Source organism: Podarcis vaucheri (genome assembly GCF_965113315.1).
Source record: "Podarcis vaucheri genome assembly, chromosome: 12".
Lineage (NCBI taxonomy): Eukaryota > Metazoa > Chordata > Lepidosauria > Squamata > Lacertidae > Podarcis > Podarcis vaucheri.
Window position 1 is genome coordinate 11,029,682 of NC_138750.1, and position 19,550 is coordinate 11,049,231.

The 19,550-nt window shown below is 44.2% G+C and overlaps 1 protein-coding gene across 4 annotated transcripts in view; it reads right to left on the reverse strand.

Annotated features, from left to right (window-relative positions):
* MLH1 (mutL homolog 1) overlaps window positions 1–18,807 on the reverse strand; it is a 34,688-nt gene extending 15,881 nt beyond the window's left edge. For 3 of the 4 annotated variants that reach the window (XR_014212335.1, XR_014212336.1, XM_082192809.1), the window contains exons 1-8: window positions 18,470–18,807; window positions 14,415–14,505; window positions 14,216–14,314; window positions 12,940–13,013; window positions 11,003–11,075; window positions 9,568–9,659; window positions 7,905–7,947; window positions 2,697–2,785 (exon numbers count right to left, since the gene is read on the reverse strand). Coding sequence is in view for 1 of the 4 variants with exons in the window: in XM_082192809.1 (XP_082048935.1) it covers window positions 2,697–2,785; window positions 7,905–7,947; window positions 9,568–9,659; window positions 11,003–11,075; window positions 12,940–13,013; window positions 14,216–14,314; window positions 14,415–14,505; window positions 18,470–18,585 (677 nt within the window). In the remaining 3 variants the exon portion in view is untranslated. Of the gene's footprint in view, window positions 1–1,289; window positions 1,389–2,696; window positions 2,786–7,904; window positions 7,948–9,567; window positions 9,660–11,002; window positions 11,076–12,939; window positions 13,014–14,215; window positions 14,315–14,414; window positions 14,506–18,469 lie in introns of those variants that run through there. The other variant, XM_082192810.1, reaches the window with a different exon arrangement.
* Between the last annotated feature and the right edge of the window lie 743 nt (window positions 18,808–19,550).

A 19,550-nucleotide genomic window follows, 5' to 3' on the forward strand; every position in this document is an offset into this window, starting at 1 on the left:
CCCAGCCCCCAGAACAGGCTGCTATCCGCAAGCCTAGGGAGCCGCGCCGGTCTCCCCGGGGTTGTGGACAGCTGTGCGAAGCCCGGGCGCACTCTTCAGCGCGCCCGAGGCTTCGGAATGCGCTTGCACATGAAGCTCTTCACAACCCTCCGGAGCCCGGCGCGGCTTGGCACCGGGCTCCGGAAGGTTGCGCAGAGTTTCATGAAGCCTGGAGAGCGAGAGGGGTCGGTGCGCACCAATCCCTCTCGCTCCCCAGGATTCAGCGAAAGACTGTATTCGCCCCATAGGACACACACACATTTCCCCTTCATTTTTGGAGGGGAAAAAGTGCGTCCTATAGGGCGAAAAATACGGTAGTTTGTCAAATTACTTGTAATTAGAGACTGTGTCGTTACAATGGCCCAAACACAGGAATGAGTAAGATTTCATTGTACACAAAATAAATTAATACCAATATATATTGCCTCTTTAATGGTGGCCATTTGTTCCACCTCAGTAGTGTGTCATCAGAATTACTTTTCTCCTTTTACTACAATGGGATGCCATTTATGGAGAGTGGCCAGATTCACTCCTACCTTTTCACAGGGACACATTCTAAGGCCTGGTTCAGATGATGGTCTATACCAAGCATAAGGCTTAGCAAGCTCTCTACTCTCCCCCCTTACTTTGCAAATACATATAGTATCCACCGACTGTTAAATACAAAGCCAGGGAACTGTGATTTACTTTATGGTTAACAAACCATTTAAACAAATCATGCTGTAGATCAGCCTTTGCCAATCCGGTACCCTCAGATGTTGGACTCTAATTCCCATCAGCGCCAGCCAGCACTTGGGAGTGGCAGTAGGTTGGGGAATGGTGTTATAGATTATCATCTGAACCAGGCCTATTCTTGTAATTAAACATCTAAACACAATGTTGACAAAGAAGGAACAATAATTCAAGGGCAGCTTCACTAATATATTGAACAAGTGATTTTCTCTCCCTTCTAAGACAACTTTATCCAACACAGCCTAGAAGTGATTTAACATTAACTTTTACTACAGGTGCCTTCACCCACATTCTTTAAGAAACCAAAGGTCAGATCAAGATGTTTTGTACAGAAAAGGGAGGGTGATTTACAGCTGCGTAAACAGAACTCAGCAATGAAGAAGCTTTTCTGTATAGTTTTCATTAGAAAAGCAATGCCTTCTGTTCAGTACTGTTTCTGCCAGCATGGCGGAAGTATTGACTGTTCAGCCCTACTACTGTAACTGTCATTTCTAAATTTAGAAAAGTCTCACACTGACCTTTATGCCAGTGTTGGCAGGAATCCTAAAGAACAGGCAGCAAACAGTTCTGCTGATTTGCTCTATGTTGTCTGAGTAATGACGGGAGAGAGGCTCTTTCTACAAATACAACTGAAAATGCATTGAGAGGCCTGTTTCAGCAGTTGTTTAAGAGATAATTATTCAAATCACTATCTGTCCAATTTGGTTCAAAAGCCTTTAAAAGGCTGTCTTCTTTCTGTGAAGTCCTTGACACAGCCCCCTGGCCTCAATACTAAGCTGTTACATTTACTGTTAAGTAGACTACTCTTAAAGATGCTGTGATTACTAAGAACAAGCATGGGTTTCTCCAAAAACAACTCATGCCAGACAAATCTCTCTCTCTCTTTGGATAGAGTTACAAGCTTGATGGCTCAGGGGAAGGCTGTGAATGTAGTGTACCTTGAATTCAATAAGGCTTTTGACAAAAGTCCCCCATAATATTCTTGCAGAGAAGTTGATAAAATGTGTACCGGACCAGATAGCAGTCAGGTAAATTTGTAGCTGGTTGACTGGCTGAACCCAAAGTATGCTCACTAATGGTTCATCATCATTCTGGAAAAAAAGTGACAAATGATGTGCTGCAGGGTTCTGTCCTAGGCCCGTTGTTGTTCAGTATCTTTATTAATGACTTGGATGAAGAAATTGGGGGAATGCTAAAGGCTCTGGAAACCAAGCCTCATGAGGAACGGTTGGGTATGTTTAGCCTGGTAAAGTAGTAACTGAGAGGAGATATGATAGCCAGCTTCAAATATCTAGGGCCGTCATATAGAGCAAACTTTTTCTCTCCTGCTCCGGAGGCTAGGACCTGAGCCAATAGATTTAAGTAACAAGAAAGCAGATTCCGACTATATATCAGGAAGAACTTTGTGATAGTAAGAGCTGTTCAACAGTGGAACAGACTTCCCATGATATGTAGTGGACTCTCCTTCCTTGGAGATTTTTAAGCTGAGGTTGAATGGCAATTTGTCATGTATGATCCAGCCGAGATTCCAGCATTGCAGAGGGTTTGACTAGGTGCCCCTCAGTCACTTCCAACAGTTCTAAGATTCTACGATTCTAAGTAGGTAGGCAAATCTGAAATAACTACATATTCTTCACCATTTACTATGTCTTCATTTCCCTCTCCTGCTGTTGCCTTGTGTCAAATTCTAGATTTTCTTGATTATGCTTTCCTCAATCTTTAGGAAGTACACTGAAAAATCAATGTACACTAGAGCTGTTTCCATATGAAATATTCCTGGGCCTGTTAAAATGTACTCTCAAATGTACCCCACAGCATTTAATGTTAAGACAACTGTTGTCATAATCAGAGGGGTTTTGTCTGCTACTATTATAAAGTGTTTGACAATTATTCTTAAGTTAAATTGAATTTTGAGATCAGTGTACCTGCTAACAGCATTTCCAAAGACGGAGCGGATATTGTCAACGGTTGTAGCATTCAACAGTGTTCTAACATCTGCTACTGTATCACCTTGCTAAAAAGAGAATATTTAGATTTGCATTTACTAATGTTTCTGATGTATTATATGAAGATATTTAGGCAACTTAAAAGGCATGTTGAATGGAAATTTACATTTATCAAAACAAATTGGATTTATCAAAACAGTTGCATTGTACTGCCAGTGAACAATATTTTGCCATCCTGTTGTGCATCTCCTCATGAGAACCTGGGTTCAAAAGGCCATTCTGTCTAGGAAGGAGAACTGCTAAGGTGTGATTTGGGGGGGGGGAGAGAGAGAGATATTAAGGATCTAACAAACCAGGAGATAGCGCACTTGAAGTTCCCAGCCAAACCGCAAATGAAATGGATAAGGAAAAGCATTGACACAGGCACCCCTTCGGTCCAACCTAATGAAAGAAGCCTCAGTGAGAGAAAGAAGCCTCTGGAGAGCCTACAATTTAAAGTGTCCTTCAAAAGTAGTACTTTCAACACTACCTAAAAACTAGACTTCTTTTATTATAATAATAAATTTTATTTATATCCCGCCCTCCCCAGCCGAAGCTGGGCTCAGGGCGGCTAACAACAATAAAACAGTACAAAAGTACAGCACAAACAACACTCTAAAATCATTCATTATAAAATTAATTCAAATCAAGCCACTGGCAACCATTGGGCCAGAGCTCTGCGAAGATTGCCAAGGGAGGGAGTCAGGCTGTTCCCTGGCCAAAGGCCTGGTGGAACAGCTCTGTCTTGCAGGCCCTGCGGAAAGATGTCAAGTCCCACAGGGCCCTAGTCTCTTGTGACAGAGTGTTCCACCAGATCGGAGCTACAGCCGAAAAAGCCCTGGCTCTAGTTGAGGCCAGCCTAACTTCTCTGTGGCCTGGGACCTTCAAGATGTTTTTATTTGAAGACCGTAGGTTTCTCTGTGGGGCATACCAGGAGAGGCGGTCCCGTAGGTACGAGGGTCCTAGACTGTATAGGGCTTTAAAGGTTAAAACCAGCACCTTAAACCTGATCCTGTACTCCACCGGGAGCCAGTGCAGCTGGTATAGCACCGGGTGAATGTGATCTCGCAGCGAAGACCCCATAAGGAGTCTCGCTGCAGCATTCTGCACCCGCTGGAGTTTCTGGGTCAGTCTCAAGGGCAGCCCCACGTAGAGCGAGTTACAATAATCCAGTCTGGAGGTGACCGTCGCGTGGATCACAGTGGCTAGATCAGGGCGAGAGAGGTAAGGAGCCAACTGCTTAGCTTGGTGGAGATGGAAAAATGCCGCCTTTGTTATAGCTGCAATCTGTGCCTCCATGGAAAGGGAGGTGTCGAAGATTACACCCAAACTCTTAACGGACGGTGCTGGCACTAATTGTGCCCCCGCAAGAGATGGGAGTTGCCCTGCCATCCCATATCGTCCCGTCCCAGCCACAGGACCTCTGTCTTCAAAGGATTTAGCTTCAACCGGCTCCCACGTAACCATCCAGCCACAGCTTCCAAACATCTGGTCAGTGTGTCTGGGGCCGAGTCAGGATGGCCGTCCATCAACAGATAGAGTTGGGTGTCATCGGCATACTGATGGCAACCCAGCTCAAAACTCCGGACAAGCTGGGCGAGGGGGCGCATAAAGATGTTAAAAAGCATTGGGGAGAGTATCGCACCCTGAGGTACTCCACACACCAAGGAGTGGCGTGATGACAATTCCCCCCCCCAAGCGCCACCCTCTGTCCCCGACCAGAGAGAAACGAGCGCAGCCATTGAAGGACTGTGCCCTGGATCCCCACGTCGGCAAGGCGGTGGTCCAGGAGTTCGTGATTGACCATGTCGAAAGCTGCTGACAAATCTAGAGGAATCAGCAGCCCCGACCCGCCTCGATCCAGCTGTCTACGAAGATCATCTCTTAGGGCAACCAGAGCCGTCTCGGTCCCATGACCAGCGCGGAAGCCGGACTGGAATGGATCCAGAGCCGATGTTTCATCCAGAAACCCACCAAGCTGTTCAGCAACCGCTCTCTCAATCACCTTACCCAGGAATGGAAGATTCGAAACCGGGCGGTAATTGGATAGATCTAAAGGATCTAATGATGTTTTCTTTAAGAGCAGGCACACCACTGCCTCCTTCAGTTCCCCTGGGAATGTCCCCGTGCCAAGGGACAAATTGATGATATCCCCCAGGAGGGCCCGCACCTCGTCTGGACACGCTCTAATCAGCCAAGACGGGCACGGGTCGAGAGGACAGGTGGTGGGCTTTCCAGCTGGGAGGAGTCTGTCCACATCGGCTGGGGATATCCGGTCAAAGTGGTCCAATACTGGACCCGAGGACAGTCGAGGAGCCTCCAGTTCCTTTATTGTATCCAAATTGGCAGGGAGGTCATGGCGGAGCAACAAGACCTTCTCCGCAAAAAAGCTCGCAAATGCCTCACAGCTGTGTGTCAAATTGTTATTTAAATTTGGCTGTCCCTCAAGGGACATTAAAGACCTGATTATACTAAATAATTGCGCCGGGCGAGAGCTAGCGGATGCAATGGAGGCCGAGAAGTAAGACTTCTTAGCAGCCTTCACTGCCATCTCATAGGTTTTCATAAAAGTCCTATAAGATGTTCTTGAGGCTTCGTCACGGGCACCCCGCCATACTCGCTCTAGCCGTCTGAGGTCCCGCTTCATTTTCCGGAGCTCCTCGGTAAACCAGAGAGCCCGGTTTCTGCGGGGTCGCAGAGGGCGCTTAGGTGCGATCTCATCGATGGCTGCCAGGAGCTAGATATTCCAGCCCTCAACAAGCTCAGTCAATGAGTCGCCAGGGGGAGCAAGGTCCCGCAAGGTTTGGCAGAATCTATCAGGGTCCATCAGCCTCTGCGGGCGAGCCCAAATCGGCTCGCCACCTAAGCAGGGTGGGGGTGGGAAGTCAATCCCACCTACGCCAAAGATCAAATCCAGTGTGTGGCCTGCTTGATGTGTGGGGCCCGAAACAAACTGGGAGAACCCTAGTGTCACCATGGAAGACACCAGGTCCTGAGCCTGTGAGGAGGGAGTGGCATCAGCATGGATGTTGAAGTCCCCCAATACCGATAGGTTAGGGAACTCCAAGGCCCAGCCGGCCACCGCCTCCAATAGGCCTGACAGGGTGGCTGCTGGTGCGCTAGGTGGCCGGTACACCAGCCAGACAGCCAAGCTCTCCTCGGAGCCCCACACTAGGCCAACACATTCAATGCCGGGGATCGATGGCGATGGTAGAGCCCTGAAAAGATAATCTTCCTGGATTAATAATGCCACCCCTCCCCCCTGGCCCACAGTCCGCGACTGGTGGAGGACGGAGAAACCCGGGGGCGCCATCTCTCGTAAGGTAACTGTTGCCCCTTCGGCACCCAGGCCTCTGTCACACAAGCCAGGTCGACCCCCTGCGAGGTAAAGAAATCTCACAGGGTGGCGGTTTTGTTGCCTATAGACCTGGCATTGAACAGCACCAGTGATGGAGGTGAGTAATCCTTGCTCACCCTACCCTCGTCCCTCGGGATGAGGCACAGATTGGAAGGGGTACGAGCATATCCATATCTCGATCCCCTTCGCCTATAACATCTGCCCCTCCCTCGCCCCTCCACTCTACTAAGCAGGAACAAGACAACTGACTTTCTTTTGTGCCACCCAGGACCATGCATTCTTTTTGTCTTGTAATCCAAGGTTATAACTACCTCTGAACCACTGAACTCAACAAGTCTCCCCACAGTCTTCTGAGTGTGTCCTTTGTTAGTTTTGTGGCCAGACACCCTGGCTTGCTTAGATAAATGTTGCCTGAATTTGTCTGAAACTCCAGCTTTGAATGCCCTTTTTCTGTACTCCCATGTAGCCTGATATGTAAAATGTGCCACAGCAAATAATTTTCTTCAGGCCTTCATTTTGGATTTTCCCCAAGGATTCCTGCACCCTGCCATGTTTGGATAGCTCATAAAAGGAAAGAAAGGTATAACTATCCATCTTGTCAGCTTTTCAGCTTTTACTGCAATTCTCCCACCGTCCCAACAACTTTTCTTCCAGCAAGCTGGGGCTAGCTGCAGCATCACTCCTCCCTCTATTCCCTCTTGTCTCCAAGACAGCCTTCACAGTTATAAAATTGCCATTTGTTATAAAAAAAAAACCCTCAACTTTTGAAAAGGGTCTGATCTCATCTCCTTTGCTACTTAAACTAAACAATCCAAAGTTAGGGTGTTTTACTATTTTTGTTTTGTTGGTTTATTAAATATATACAGTGGCACCTTGGTTTAAGAACAGCTTAGTTTATGAACAACTTGGATTAAGAACACTGAAAACCCGGAAGTTGGTGTTTTGGTTTGTGAACTTTGCCTTGGAAACAGAACACCTTCCGCTTTCTGTTCAGTGTGTTCCATTTGTAAACTGAGTCCCCAGCTGCTATGGGGAAGCACGCCTTGGTTTAAGAATGCTTTGGTTTAAAAACGGACTTCCAGAACAGATTAAGTTTGTAAACCAAGGTACCACTGTATATTGATTGCCAATTAATTTACTAGAATCATTCACTGTATTCAGCAGAGCTTAATCCCAGGAAAATGTGCAAAATTGTGTAGCTTTAAGAATTCTAACCAGATATGTTTGAAATAAGGAATTTCATAGCTTAAAAAAAAGCCCTCAGGCAACTTTGTGATCACCACAGAATACAGTTAACGACCGTTTCACATGGGGGTTCGGTTGCTGGCCCCTGTGTGTGTTGGTGGAGTGCCTTGTTATGTCCCGCCACGCCCCCATTCTGCCCTTTTAATGACTTGTTTTGTGAAGTTTTTGGTCACTTCCAGATCTGGTGCTGTGAACACATGCGTGATCATGTGTTTTTTGGCTGTGCATTAATTGGTCATTGCCTGTACCTGAATTTCTAGATTTTGGGTTGCATTCAGCAAAGTGCTACACAGAACACACCCATAGGAATTAATGAACCTAAGTTAGTCATATCCATTAACAATCAACGGGTCTACTCTGAGTAAGGCTAGCATTTAATACCACCCTTTATGTTTAAAACTATAACTAGGTTGAGCTTCATTTCTTTAACTGACCATGTTACATATTTTTTTACAAAAATAAATATATAAAGGAATATGGTTTGGACACTGTAATATTACCATAACCACTATTTAGCAATACTGAAGAAGCAAAAGTTTACTCGCCTTTTTAACTGAAAAACTGATGCCAGAGTTGTGAATAGCATACCTGGGAAGAGAAAATACACAAGCCTTAATTACCGTATTTTTTGCTCTATAAGATGCACCAGACCACAAGACGCACCTAATTTTTGGAGGAGGAAAACAAGAAAAAAAATATTCTGAATCGCAGAAGCCAGAACAGCAAGAGGGATCGCTGCGCAGTGAAAGCAGCAATCCCTCTTGCTCTTCTGGCTTCTGGGATAGCTGTGCGGCCTGCATTCGCTCCATAAGACGCACACACATTTCCCATTACTTTTTAGGAGGGAAAAAGTGAGTCTTATAGAGCAAAAATTACGGTAATTAATTAATTAAAGTTATAGACTGCTTTTCCAGCAGTTTCTGAATTCAGTCTACAATATTCCCAAATAAACCACAATTCAACTTGAAAGCCAAGTTAAAACAACATTTCAAAAAAGTACAAAATATCATTAAAGCCAGGATAAACTATTATGAGCAAATACATGCGCAAGGCCAGCCACAGCTTCAGCCATTAACAGCAGTGAAAATACAGTTCTTTAAGTCCTATTGAAACGTGTTGAATAGAGCTGAACAGAGTTTTTTAACTATGGCTACTAACAAGACCCTGTCCTGTGAATGACAAATATTTTTTAGCATACACTTTATGAAGTGATAGTGAAGTGTATGGAAACTAGCTGAACTTCTTAGCATTTCAAGTCAAGAGAAACCAGCATTTGATTTCATAAGGGTTGTTCAAGCATCTGCCTAAACACACAAACACTGGATCCATGGACAAGAGGCAGTGGTGCACATGTAACATCACCTTGTCTGCTATATATCCCTCTGGGGGAGGGGGCTTTTACTCACATTCGCTCAATATGCTTTCTCACGCCTGAACATGCCTTTTTAGTTAGTCAGTGGCAGTCACGTGGCTTCCATATTTTCTATGTAACCACCTCCTCTTCCCTCCCCTAGTGAAGGTGTGGTAAAGCAAATAGGCTACCATGACATCACAGTTTCCATGCCTCTAGAACCAGCAGAACATGACGTGAAGAAACTCTTGAGTGTGATTATGTCACAGCACACATTTGATTTTATCACACATTACTGGGGGGGGGGGGGAGAGGAGGTGTTGGGAGGCAGACACAAAGCTCTGGTAACATCTAAAATTAACCAAGATCTGTCTTGGGAATACTAAATCATTTGCTGTCAGCTATATGACTCAGAACAAAAAGACCAAACCACACATTTCCATCTTGGCAAAGGCCCTCTTGGCTTTCTTCTTTTGTTGGATTTACAACCCTGGGAGCAGAAGAACCTCATCATGCTGCTAAGTACAATGGAATTTGTACTTTCTTTCCGTCACTTTCAGACATTTGCGCACAAACAAATCTGGAGGCCTTTTGCAACTGTCATGTGAATGTTAGAGAGCACAAATGCTATGTGAATGTGAAACTGGCTTCAGTAGATTCTTCTCAAGTCTAAAAGATTGTCAAGTTGTATTTGTGTCAGTATACTGACATCAGTAAAAAGGCATCCCTCTTGCTATTTTGAGTTCCTAATTTATCAAAGATGTCATTACTGGCTAGGAGAAAAATGCCCAAATCCAACATAAAACAAGGTTTGCAGGTGGAGGTGGAGCATCTGCTCCTTTTAAAAATGGATTTACCTGCTAACAACTTCCAGAATTTTTGCATATTCTTCACTAGGTTTGTTTAAAGCTTTTCTCCTAGTGGTTACATTGTAAAATAGATCCTCAACCTGCAGAGAGAAGCAAACAGTCAGTTTAAAGCAAACTCAAAACAGAAACATGGATCACTCTGCAATGCCCTTTTGTGCTGGCAGAAGGAAAGAAAATTGCATCCAAGTATATGGGGCGTGCACACGGTTTGCTTGCACCACTTCACATGTTTTCCGTTGTCAGCTCACAGTGTTGACTGTGTGACAGATGGGAGAAGGAGCCCTCACAAGCTGCATTCCCTGCTCCTTAGTCTGTTCCCTGCAGCTGCCCAGTTCTAAATGAAGGATTTTTTTCTCACTGCAGGGCATTATCATGAATGAGGAAAACACCTGAACATTAACAAACAGGAAAGCCCTATTTTTAATTCAAATGCTCTGGTCAATATTGCTCTCCCCTGCAACTTACAAGCATGATAAATTCAAATCCATTTTAATTATAATGCTACAAAATTATGGGAGTCATAATGTATACTAGTTAAGAGTACTGGACTAGGACCAGTGAGATCAGGGTCCAAGTTTCTACTCTGCCATGAAGCTTTCTAAGTGACTTGGAGCAAATTAGTGCCTCCCAGCCTAATCTAGCTCACACGTTATGTGGCTAAAATAGGGAGCAGGAAAACCACACAAACCACCTTAAGCTCCTCGGAGGAAAAACAGAATTTTAATCAATTAATTAATTAAAACACGACTTTCTCTCTTGCCCGCCCCCTCAATAAAAAGTACCATTCTCTGGAAATACAAATACATTTCTAAACACCACTTGTGAAGAGTTCCTGTAATACATTTCAGGAAAAGTTAAAAGGTGATTGTTGAAGCCCAAATAAAGCATCAACATGGGCAACGCACATGTGCAAATTGAAGTTGACTGTATTAAATGCACTTCAAACTTGTGCCATTAGTGAACCCTCAGTATCACTATTATTATAACTGCATATGGTTGCACTGTGGTGTCTAGCAAGATGCTACAAAGCAAATGTTCTGCTTTAAAAGCAGTAAATAGTGTTTATGCAAGAGGTATGTGTAACTAAGATAGATACAGTTACATTCCAGTTTTTAATGTACTCAAATATGCATGTATTATGAATAAGGCTATTCCAAAAATCATAGAATTGTAGTGTTGGAAAGGATCCTGATGCTCATCTAGTCTAACACCCAGCAATACAGGAATATGCAGCTGTCCCGTGTGGGGATTGAACCTGCAAGCTTGGCATTATCAGTGCTACACTCTAACCAACTGAGCAAGATAATGTTAGTGCCACAAGGTTCTGCAAAAGAATACACAGGTCTCCTGCTTTGGGGTTTAAGATTAACTAGGAATGCATCTGCTCCAGTGCTGCCAAAATTTCAAAAAGCAAGTAACCCACTGTGATTTGAGTTCCCTGGTTTCCAGCACAAGGTTTGGGGGCAGCCTTCAATTTTCCATCAGAATAGTTTGCCCTAAAAGCAAAGTAGAACAAATCGTCAACTATTTCAATCAGTTATTAGATTGGTCCACAAAGGATTATTTCAAGCCAGCAGTGCTTCAGAAAGAGACATTAAACTATCACCACCACTTGCAATGTTTTCCATCAATTTCTATGGCATTAAAAGTGAAGTAAGCACAGAATCTGTCACTGGTACATCTATTTCAGTATTGTCTACACCACGGGTGTCAAACACAAGGCCCGCGGGCCGAATCCGGCCTGCCAGACCTCGTCATGTGGCCCGTGTAGCCGGCGGCGGCTGCCAGCCTTCACCTTTTATTCATGTTTTTTTTTTTTTTTGACACAAGAAAGCCGCCTCTTCAGCGCATGCGTGGCAGCTTAGAAGCCAGAGAATTTGTTTTTCTATAAAAAGAATCTCCATGTATCTGACCGTCGTGGAGATGCTAGGACCCTGGCGGTCTGCTTTTCGTTGCTGCGTTTGAACTCCCTTGGCTGATTTTGCAGCGCCCGCGTTCGTCCGCTCTTCCAGGCACAGCAACCCTCCCTTTAAAAAACTCAACCGGTTTGGCATACGTAACCTAAAAAAACCTCATGGGTTTCTTTTCTTAAGTAATGGGCTGTGTTTTTGAAGTTGCGAACAAATTAACAGGGCGACTCCCCCCCCCTCTTTCTCAGCCCTCTCCCACCTCTCCACATCTCCCTGCTTAACTATTTCCTGCCTCACTTTAAATCTTTTCTCACGTGGAAAGACACCTTTGGGAAGCGATTTTGCCCTTTCGGCTCCTTTCACCTAGAATTATAGTACAGTATTGTAGAGTTGGAAGGGACCCTGTTGAGGATCCTTTACAATTTATACTAGAGGATAAACTGTACAATAATTGTACATTTGAATATCTACTTGCCATTATTCTGACTATGTTTCTGCTTTCAGAGCTAGTTATTACTTACATTATTACAAAAAACAGTAATAATTGAATGCAGTGACAATAATTTATGATAATAAAGAGTGGACACATAGTCCTACAGATACAACCGGCCCTTTGAGGGTGACCAGACTGCTGATGCGGCCCCCGATGAATTTGAGTTTGACACCCCTGGTCTACACTGAGCGGTGGTGGCTCTCCAACGTTTTAGGCAGGAAGTCTTTCCAGCCTCACCTAGAGATGTCAGGATTTGAACCTGGGACCTTCTACAAGCAAAGCAGATCCTCTACCACTGTTCTGTAGCTCTGACTGGTGATACTGTATTCAAATTTTGTTTTATTATTTATGCTCTTGAGCCACCCCCAAAAATGTCATTAGACTTCCTTTCTAAATGAGATGAATTTACACACACATACACAGTCTCTGCGTTTAGAGCTTACTTGAGAATAAGCACTGTTGACTAGTGTGGGAAATAACACACATAGCATCAGATTGCACAACATGTTATTGCTTAATCCATCTTGTCTCACTATAAGGCAAGGCAGATTCCTGTTACTTAAAGAGTACCTTTAACTTTTCTAGGGATTTTGCTACATTTTTACATTCTATTGAGAGGGAATAGAATGGCTATAACCTGTAATTGTGTATAATCTACACTGGATGAAGAATGCAGTGAATAACAAATCTTTAAAATGATTTCTACAGAAAAATTCTGCTCATACTTGATGCTCATTAAAAAAGGGTTTTGTTTGCATCAATGGTGCAATGAGTGACCTCCTGTGGCTAAGTGATGTATTGCACAATGCTGATTTCTCTCGTTTCTATTCTTAAACAATAAGAAGTCTTCTGCCTTCCTGTTCTTTTAATGTTTTTAGAGACATTGTTTATCTTCTAAAAGTTTATTATATTTGAACACTGAATAAGTGCAGTAAACAAATATTTGAATATACCTACCTGTAGGCACACTTTCCATCAGCTGTCTTAGTTGTTATAGTAACGTGGGCAACATGACTTATACTTGCCAGCGCCTGGAAGAGAAAAAACTAAGTTTTAGAAACTGAGTAACATACAGTAACATGCAGATGTTGAAGGTGGTGCATAATTCTTTACTGGTACAAAATAAGCATTCAGTAATCACAGTAATAGCATAGTAATTACATCCCAACTAATTACCGTATCTGTATTTGTAATCCTCACTATAATGATCTACATGCAGCTGGATACAAATCCTGTTCAAATAAAATGTTTTATTTATTCAGCCTACTTTAACAAAGTAACATACAAAAAAAATCAACACAATGAAAACAGGATAAAACCCATAACATAAAGCCAATTCATCTACTATATATTTTTGACAGTTGTTTGTTTGCTGTGCATTTGCATACCCCATAAGATGTAATGAGATTTTGCATGATGATTCCTGAGATCAAGGAACAGATCCTTATATTTGCACACAATCAGACATAATTTTGACTCAAAATTACAGACTGAACCTTTTCCAACTGGACTGATTTTTAAACTGATTTTTTTGTTTCTTAGAATTCCTGAGCAATTCCTGATACAAGGTTGCTATAATATAAACAACAATTTAGGGCTGCAGGGGACAGCATAACATCAGGATCCAAAAAAAGAAGAATCCCAAATCAATTTAAATGTAATTGTCTTTACCGCCTACCCAAAACCAGGCTTTCCATCCCTATGATAGAGGTTTGGTGCAATACAGTCTAAATGGCAGTTCTCAAGAGTACCCTTGAGCCACCTTATGGATGGTTCTGCATTACAGTCACATTGATTACATTTGAACCAACTTTCAGTGCACCTGAAGTTACTTAAATATATACCGTATTTTTTGCTCTGTAAGACTCACTTTTTCCTTCCTAAAAAGTAAGGGGAAATGTGTGTGCGTCTTATGGAGCGAATGCAGGCTGCGCAGCTATCCCAGAAGCCAGAACAGCAAGAGGGATTGCTGCTTTCACTGTGCAGCGATCCCTCTTGCTGTTCTGGCTTCTGAGATTCAGAATATTTTTTTTCTTGTTTTCCTCCTCCAAAAACTAGGTGCGTCTTGTGGTCTGGTGCGTCTTATAGAGCGAAAAATAAGGTACTTATTGAATGGTGACAAGCTGTGTTCTACAGAACTGATAAATCTGGATGGAATAGGAGAGCAAAGGGGGAAAATGGCAAAAAACTTATGCACTATGATAAACATTCTAAAACTTAGTCAAAAACATACCTCGCCTCTAAACCCATATGTAGAAATACTAGCTAGGTCCTCAAAAGTCTGTAGTTTACTTGTGGTGAATCTCTCACACACAATATCCAAGTCTTCTCTCTGCAGAAGGAAGACAGATGTGAGCCAGAATTATCTCAAATATTGTTTGTATTGTTTTAAATAAGGTCTACTTTCTAGAAAGACAAATAGGTTTACTTACCCTAATTCCACAACCATTATCTAGGATTTGAATTAGTTTCAAACCGCCATCCTTCACTGTAACCTGGATGCTGGTAGCTTTGGCATCCAAACTATAGATACAAGAAATAAATCTCAGTGACAGAGACAACACAGTCTATTTCAATTCTATTTCTATTCCAAATCAGTCCAACACAAACATTTATCTCTGTAGGAAAGCAATGTGATGGGGAAAATGGCTTGTACCCCTCTCTATTGCTCCCCAAGTTACTATAAAGTCTCTAGAATAGTAAACACCAGGAAATGGAAGTAATGAAAGTATTGACTGACCTTGCTTTGGACAATGTCTGAGAATATTTATTTGCTATTAGAAAGCTAATGCAGTGTTGGGAAAAGGGTTGTTGATCTAATGCCACATATACTGTACTGTGGACCAGGCTCTGTACAGTGCAAATAGTAGCAAATCAGCTAATAAGAATAAGAAATTGGCCTCGCAATGAAGATCATTAAAAGATGTTAATGTTTTAGATGAGGCATGACCAAACTTGGCCCTCCATATGTTTTGGCGCTACAACTCCCATCATCCTTGGCTAACAGGACCAGTGGTCAGCGATGATGGGAATTGTAGTCCCTAAACATCTGGAGAGCCTAGTTTGGCCATGCCTGTTTTAGATGATTCAATGTATAAATATGCATTCTTGTTGCTTTAGTCATATTCAATATTGCCAAAAAAGCTCAACAACTTTGCCAGATTTCTGTCCAGATTTTACTGTTTGAAATATGGCAACCATATATACAGCAACCATGTGTGTGTCTGTGTGTGGAGAGAGAGAGAAGGCGAGGGAAGGAGGGAGAGGATTTCACCAATATTACGACTATGCAGACTAGAACCAAGGATAAAGAAGCTGTATGCTTTAGTTTAAAGATTAATATTTGTGTGTAATCTGTTTATTGTTTGCTGTTGCTGATCTAAGGTCAGTTTGTTGTACTAGTGATGACTTGTAAGGAGGTCTTGACCAGAACATGAAGATGTCATGTCATGGCTGACATGGAATGGACAATGTGGAACTAGTTATGTACTTAGCATGATGTGTAAGCTGTATGTAAAATAAAAGTCTGTGTGAAATCTGCAATCGGTACAGCACCCATCACTTATGGAACCCTGTGCTGTTGGGGTGGCGACGAGATCGCACTGGTCTATCTATTCTGATGTTGGGAAAGATTGAGGGCACAAGGAGAAGGGGACGACAAAAGACGAGATGGTTGGACAGTGTTCTCAAAGCTACCAACATGAGTTTGACCAAACTGCGGGAGGCAGTGGAAGACAGGAGTGCCTGGCGTGCTCTGGTCCATGGGGTCACGAAGAGTCGGACACGACTAAACAACAACAACTAGTTTTCTGCAAAGCAGACAACTGTACATAAGCAATTTTATTTCACTCCAAAGAAGTAAAATTTCTCAGCAATCATTATGATGACTTTAGAAGCTTTCTTCCTCTACAATTTTAGGATGCACAAAGTGTACTTCTAGGCTCCCATTCTCAATCTCCTACCATTAATAAACTAAACATTTCATGAGAAATACAAACTTATCTTAAATAAGCATAATGGAAGTTGTCGCCCACTGTGTGCAAATGTTTGCTGTTACAAGGCTACAACCCTAAACACACTTACTGGAATGAAAGCCCCATTGAACTCCAGAGTAAACATCCCTAAGATTACACTAGCTGCTAGCACCTCTTGTCTGCGCTATTAAAAGGTAAAGGTAATGGACCCCTGACAGTTAAGTCCAGCTGCAGGCGACTCTGGGGTTGTGGCGCTCATCTCGCTTTACAAGCCGAGGGAGCCGGCGTTTGTCCACAGTCAGTTTTTTCCAGGTCATGTGGCCAGCATGACTAAGCTGCTTCTGGCGCAACAAACCAGAGGAGCGCACGGAAACGCTGTTTACCTTCCCGTTTACCTATTTATCCACTTGCACTTTTTGGTGTGCTTTTGAACTGCTATGTTGGCAGGAGCTGGGACCAAGCAACGGGAGCTCACCCCGTCGCAGGGATTTGAACCGCCAACCTTCTGATCGGCAAGCCCAAGAGGCTCAGTGGTTTAGACCACAGAACCACTATTAGGGATACCATAAAGCAGAGTTGGAGAACTTGTGGTAGTCCCAATGTTGGACTATGACTCCCATCAGCCCAAGCCATCATGACCAATGGTCAGGGATGGCAGGTTCCCCATACATGTCTTAAAGTTAAGAATGAGAGGGGGCAGTGCTAAGTCAACAATATGTGTTGACAGCAGAGAGTATCTTTATTTATCTAGCAAGATTTAAATACAGTGGTACCTCGGGTTACATATGCTTCAGGTTACAGACTCCGCTAACCCAGAAATAGTGCTTCAGGTTAAGAACTTTGCTTCAGGATAAGAACAGGCATGGCAGCAGCAGGAGGCCCCATTAGCTAAAGTGGTGCTTCAGGTTAAGAACAGTTTCAGATTAAGAACGGACCTCCGGAACGAATTAAGTACTTAACCCGAGGTACCACTGTACTTGACTGTAAACACCCCTAAGAAGTTTGCAAGTTTATAAACACTTTCTTTTTGTCTAGAGTCACTCCGAAGTAGGATATCATTGTAATAAGGAGAAACCCACTCAAACCACTTTCTTGGCACGATTCAGAATCAGGCAAACCCCTATAATTGTAGGCTCAAGAATCCAACTAGCAGCTCTGCCCTGGACACCTGAGAGACTGACTTGGTGCAGGAGATTCGTCCTGCCATGAAGCAGATGGACACACACACACGTATCCTGGGGCTTTTATAGCATTGCCTGTCTGGCGTCATGCTTAATTAAGAGTGTCAAACTGGGACGCAGGAGAACAGGGTTCGAATCCCCCGCTCAGCCACCAAGCGCCCTGGGTGACGTTGGGCCCGTCGCCATCTCTTAAGCCTGACCTACCTCAAAGGGTTGTTGTGAGGATGAAACAAGGAGGGGGGGGGGAGAGAACCATATGCACCGCCTTGGGGAAAGAACAGCATAGAAATGTGAGAAATGAAATAAATAAATAAATTACCAACCACCTTGGGAAGGTAAAGGTGGCATAGAAATATGAAAGAAATAAATAAATTACCAACCACCTTGGAAGGTAAAAGTGGAATAGAAATACAGTGGTGCCTCGCAAGACGAAATTAATTCGTTCTGCAAGTCTCTTCGTCTTGCGAGTTTTTCGTCTTGCGATGCACGGTTTCCCATAGGAATGCATTGAAAATCAATTAATGCGTTCCTAGGGAAACCGCCTTCAGACCAGGTCCGGGGACAGTCTGTCCCCCGACCTCTTCTGAAGGCTGGGGGGGGGGGCAAGGGCTTTTCTTCCCACCCCCAGCATTTAAAAAAACCCGGGACAGCGGAGGACTTCTCCGCTGTCCGGGCGATCTTAAAATGCTGGCGGGCGGCATTTTAAAATCGCCCCGGACAGCGGAGGACTTCTCCGCTGTCCGGGGCGATTTAAAAGCCCCTGGGAAGGCAGGCAGGGGGGACAAAGACTTTCGCCCCCTGCCCGCCTTCAGAAGGTGTCCCCCCCCTCCCCACTTCGGAACAGTTTTCCGAAGTGGGGCGGCTGGGGCAGGTGTCCCCGCCCCCCGCCCCACTTTGGAACAGCTTTCCGAAGTAGGGCGGCTGGGGCAGGTGTTCCCGCCCCCCCCCCCCCTTCGGAACAGCGTTTTAAAATGCTGGGGGTCGGGAGCGAAGCGTTCGCTGCCGACCCCCAGCATTTTAAAATCTCCCCGGGACAGGCGGCATAGAAATATGAAAAATGAAATAAATAAATTACCAACCACCTTGGGAAGGTAAAGGTGGCATAGAAATATGAAAGAAATAAATAAATTACCAACGACATTGGAAGGTAAATGTGGAATAGAAATATGAAAAATGAAATACATAAATTGCCAACCACCCTGGAAGGTAAAAGCGGCATAGAAATGTGAAAAAATAAATAAATAAATAAATAAATTACCAACCACCTTGGCAGGTAAAGGTGACCTAGAAATATGAAAACTAACTATCTATCTAACTAACCAACCAACCAACCAGTTCTCCACCATCTCCTTGATGGCGTTGGCGGGTCTCTGGATGACTTCTCCAGCCGCGATGCGGTTCACCACAGCCTCGTCCAGGCGGCGGATCACACCCGCCATCAAGGCCATGAGGGGGCGGCCGGGGGCGGCTGAGGCGAAGGGTCTCGGGGGCCGCCGGCGAAACGAGGGCGAAGGGGATACGGCGGGCGGCCGTCCCGGGGATGTGGGCCGGGGTTGGTCCGGAGGGAGAAAGGAAGGGGCCGCCCTTGCCGAGAAGCTCCGGGGAAAGCCGGGCGGAGACGCGCGCTCCCTCAGAGCAACGGCCGCCTCAACCGCCAAACTCGCGCCTCAACCGCCTCGCGCGAAGCTTCCAGCGCGCAGCCGATTGGTCCGCGGGCATGTCAATCGAGGTTGGTGAAAAGTTGTTTCCGCCTATAGGGACGCGCTTCCGTCGAAAGGGAAAGGATAGAGAGTTTTGTTGTTGTTGCTTTGAGGAAAGGAGAAAAAAAATGAAGAGTGGCCCACGCGCTGCGCAGCCACGGGACTCGCTTTGGCGCTGATAAGTCTCTGCTTGGAACGTCGTTATTTTTAACCCACCTGCAGCTGCTGTCATTCTGCCTGCCAGTTTTGTCGTTTTGTGCTGTTGTTTTTTTGCTACAATTTGTTCTCTCTGTTTTAGATGCGATATAAAATGAAATAATAATGCTAGGAACAAAACGAAACAAGATATTTCCTGCGTGCTTTTATCGCCTTTTTTTTTTTTTTTTTTTTGCAGGGAGCACACCCTCCTGCTGTCCTCGGATGGAAATAGGGACGTCCTATTTCATCAAATTCATCATCTTATTTCCCTGGAAAAGACCCTGATGTTGGGAAAGATGGAGGGCACAAGGAGAAGGGGATGACAGAGGACGAGATGGTTGGACAGTGTTCTTGAAGCTACAAACATGAGTCTGACCAAACTGCGGGAGGCTGTGGAAGACAGGAGTGCCTGGCGTGCTCTGGTCCATGGGGTCACGAAGAGTCGGACACGACTAAACGACTAAACAACAACAACATTATTTCATCAATTATAATTTTAATATACTATCTATACC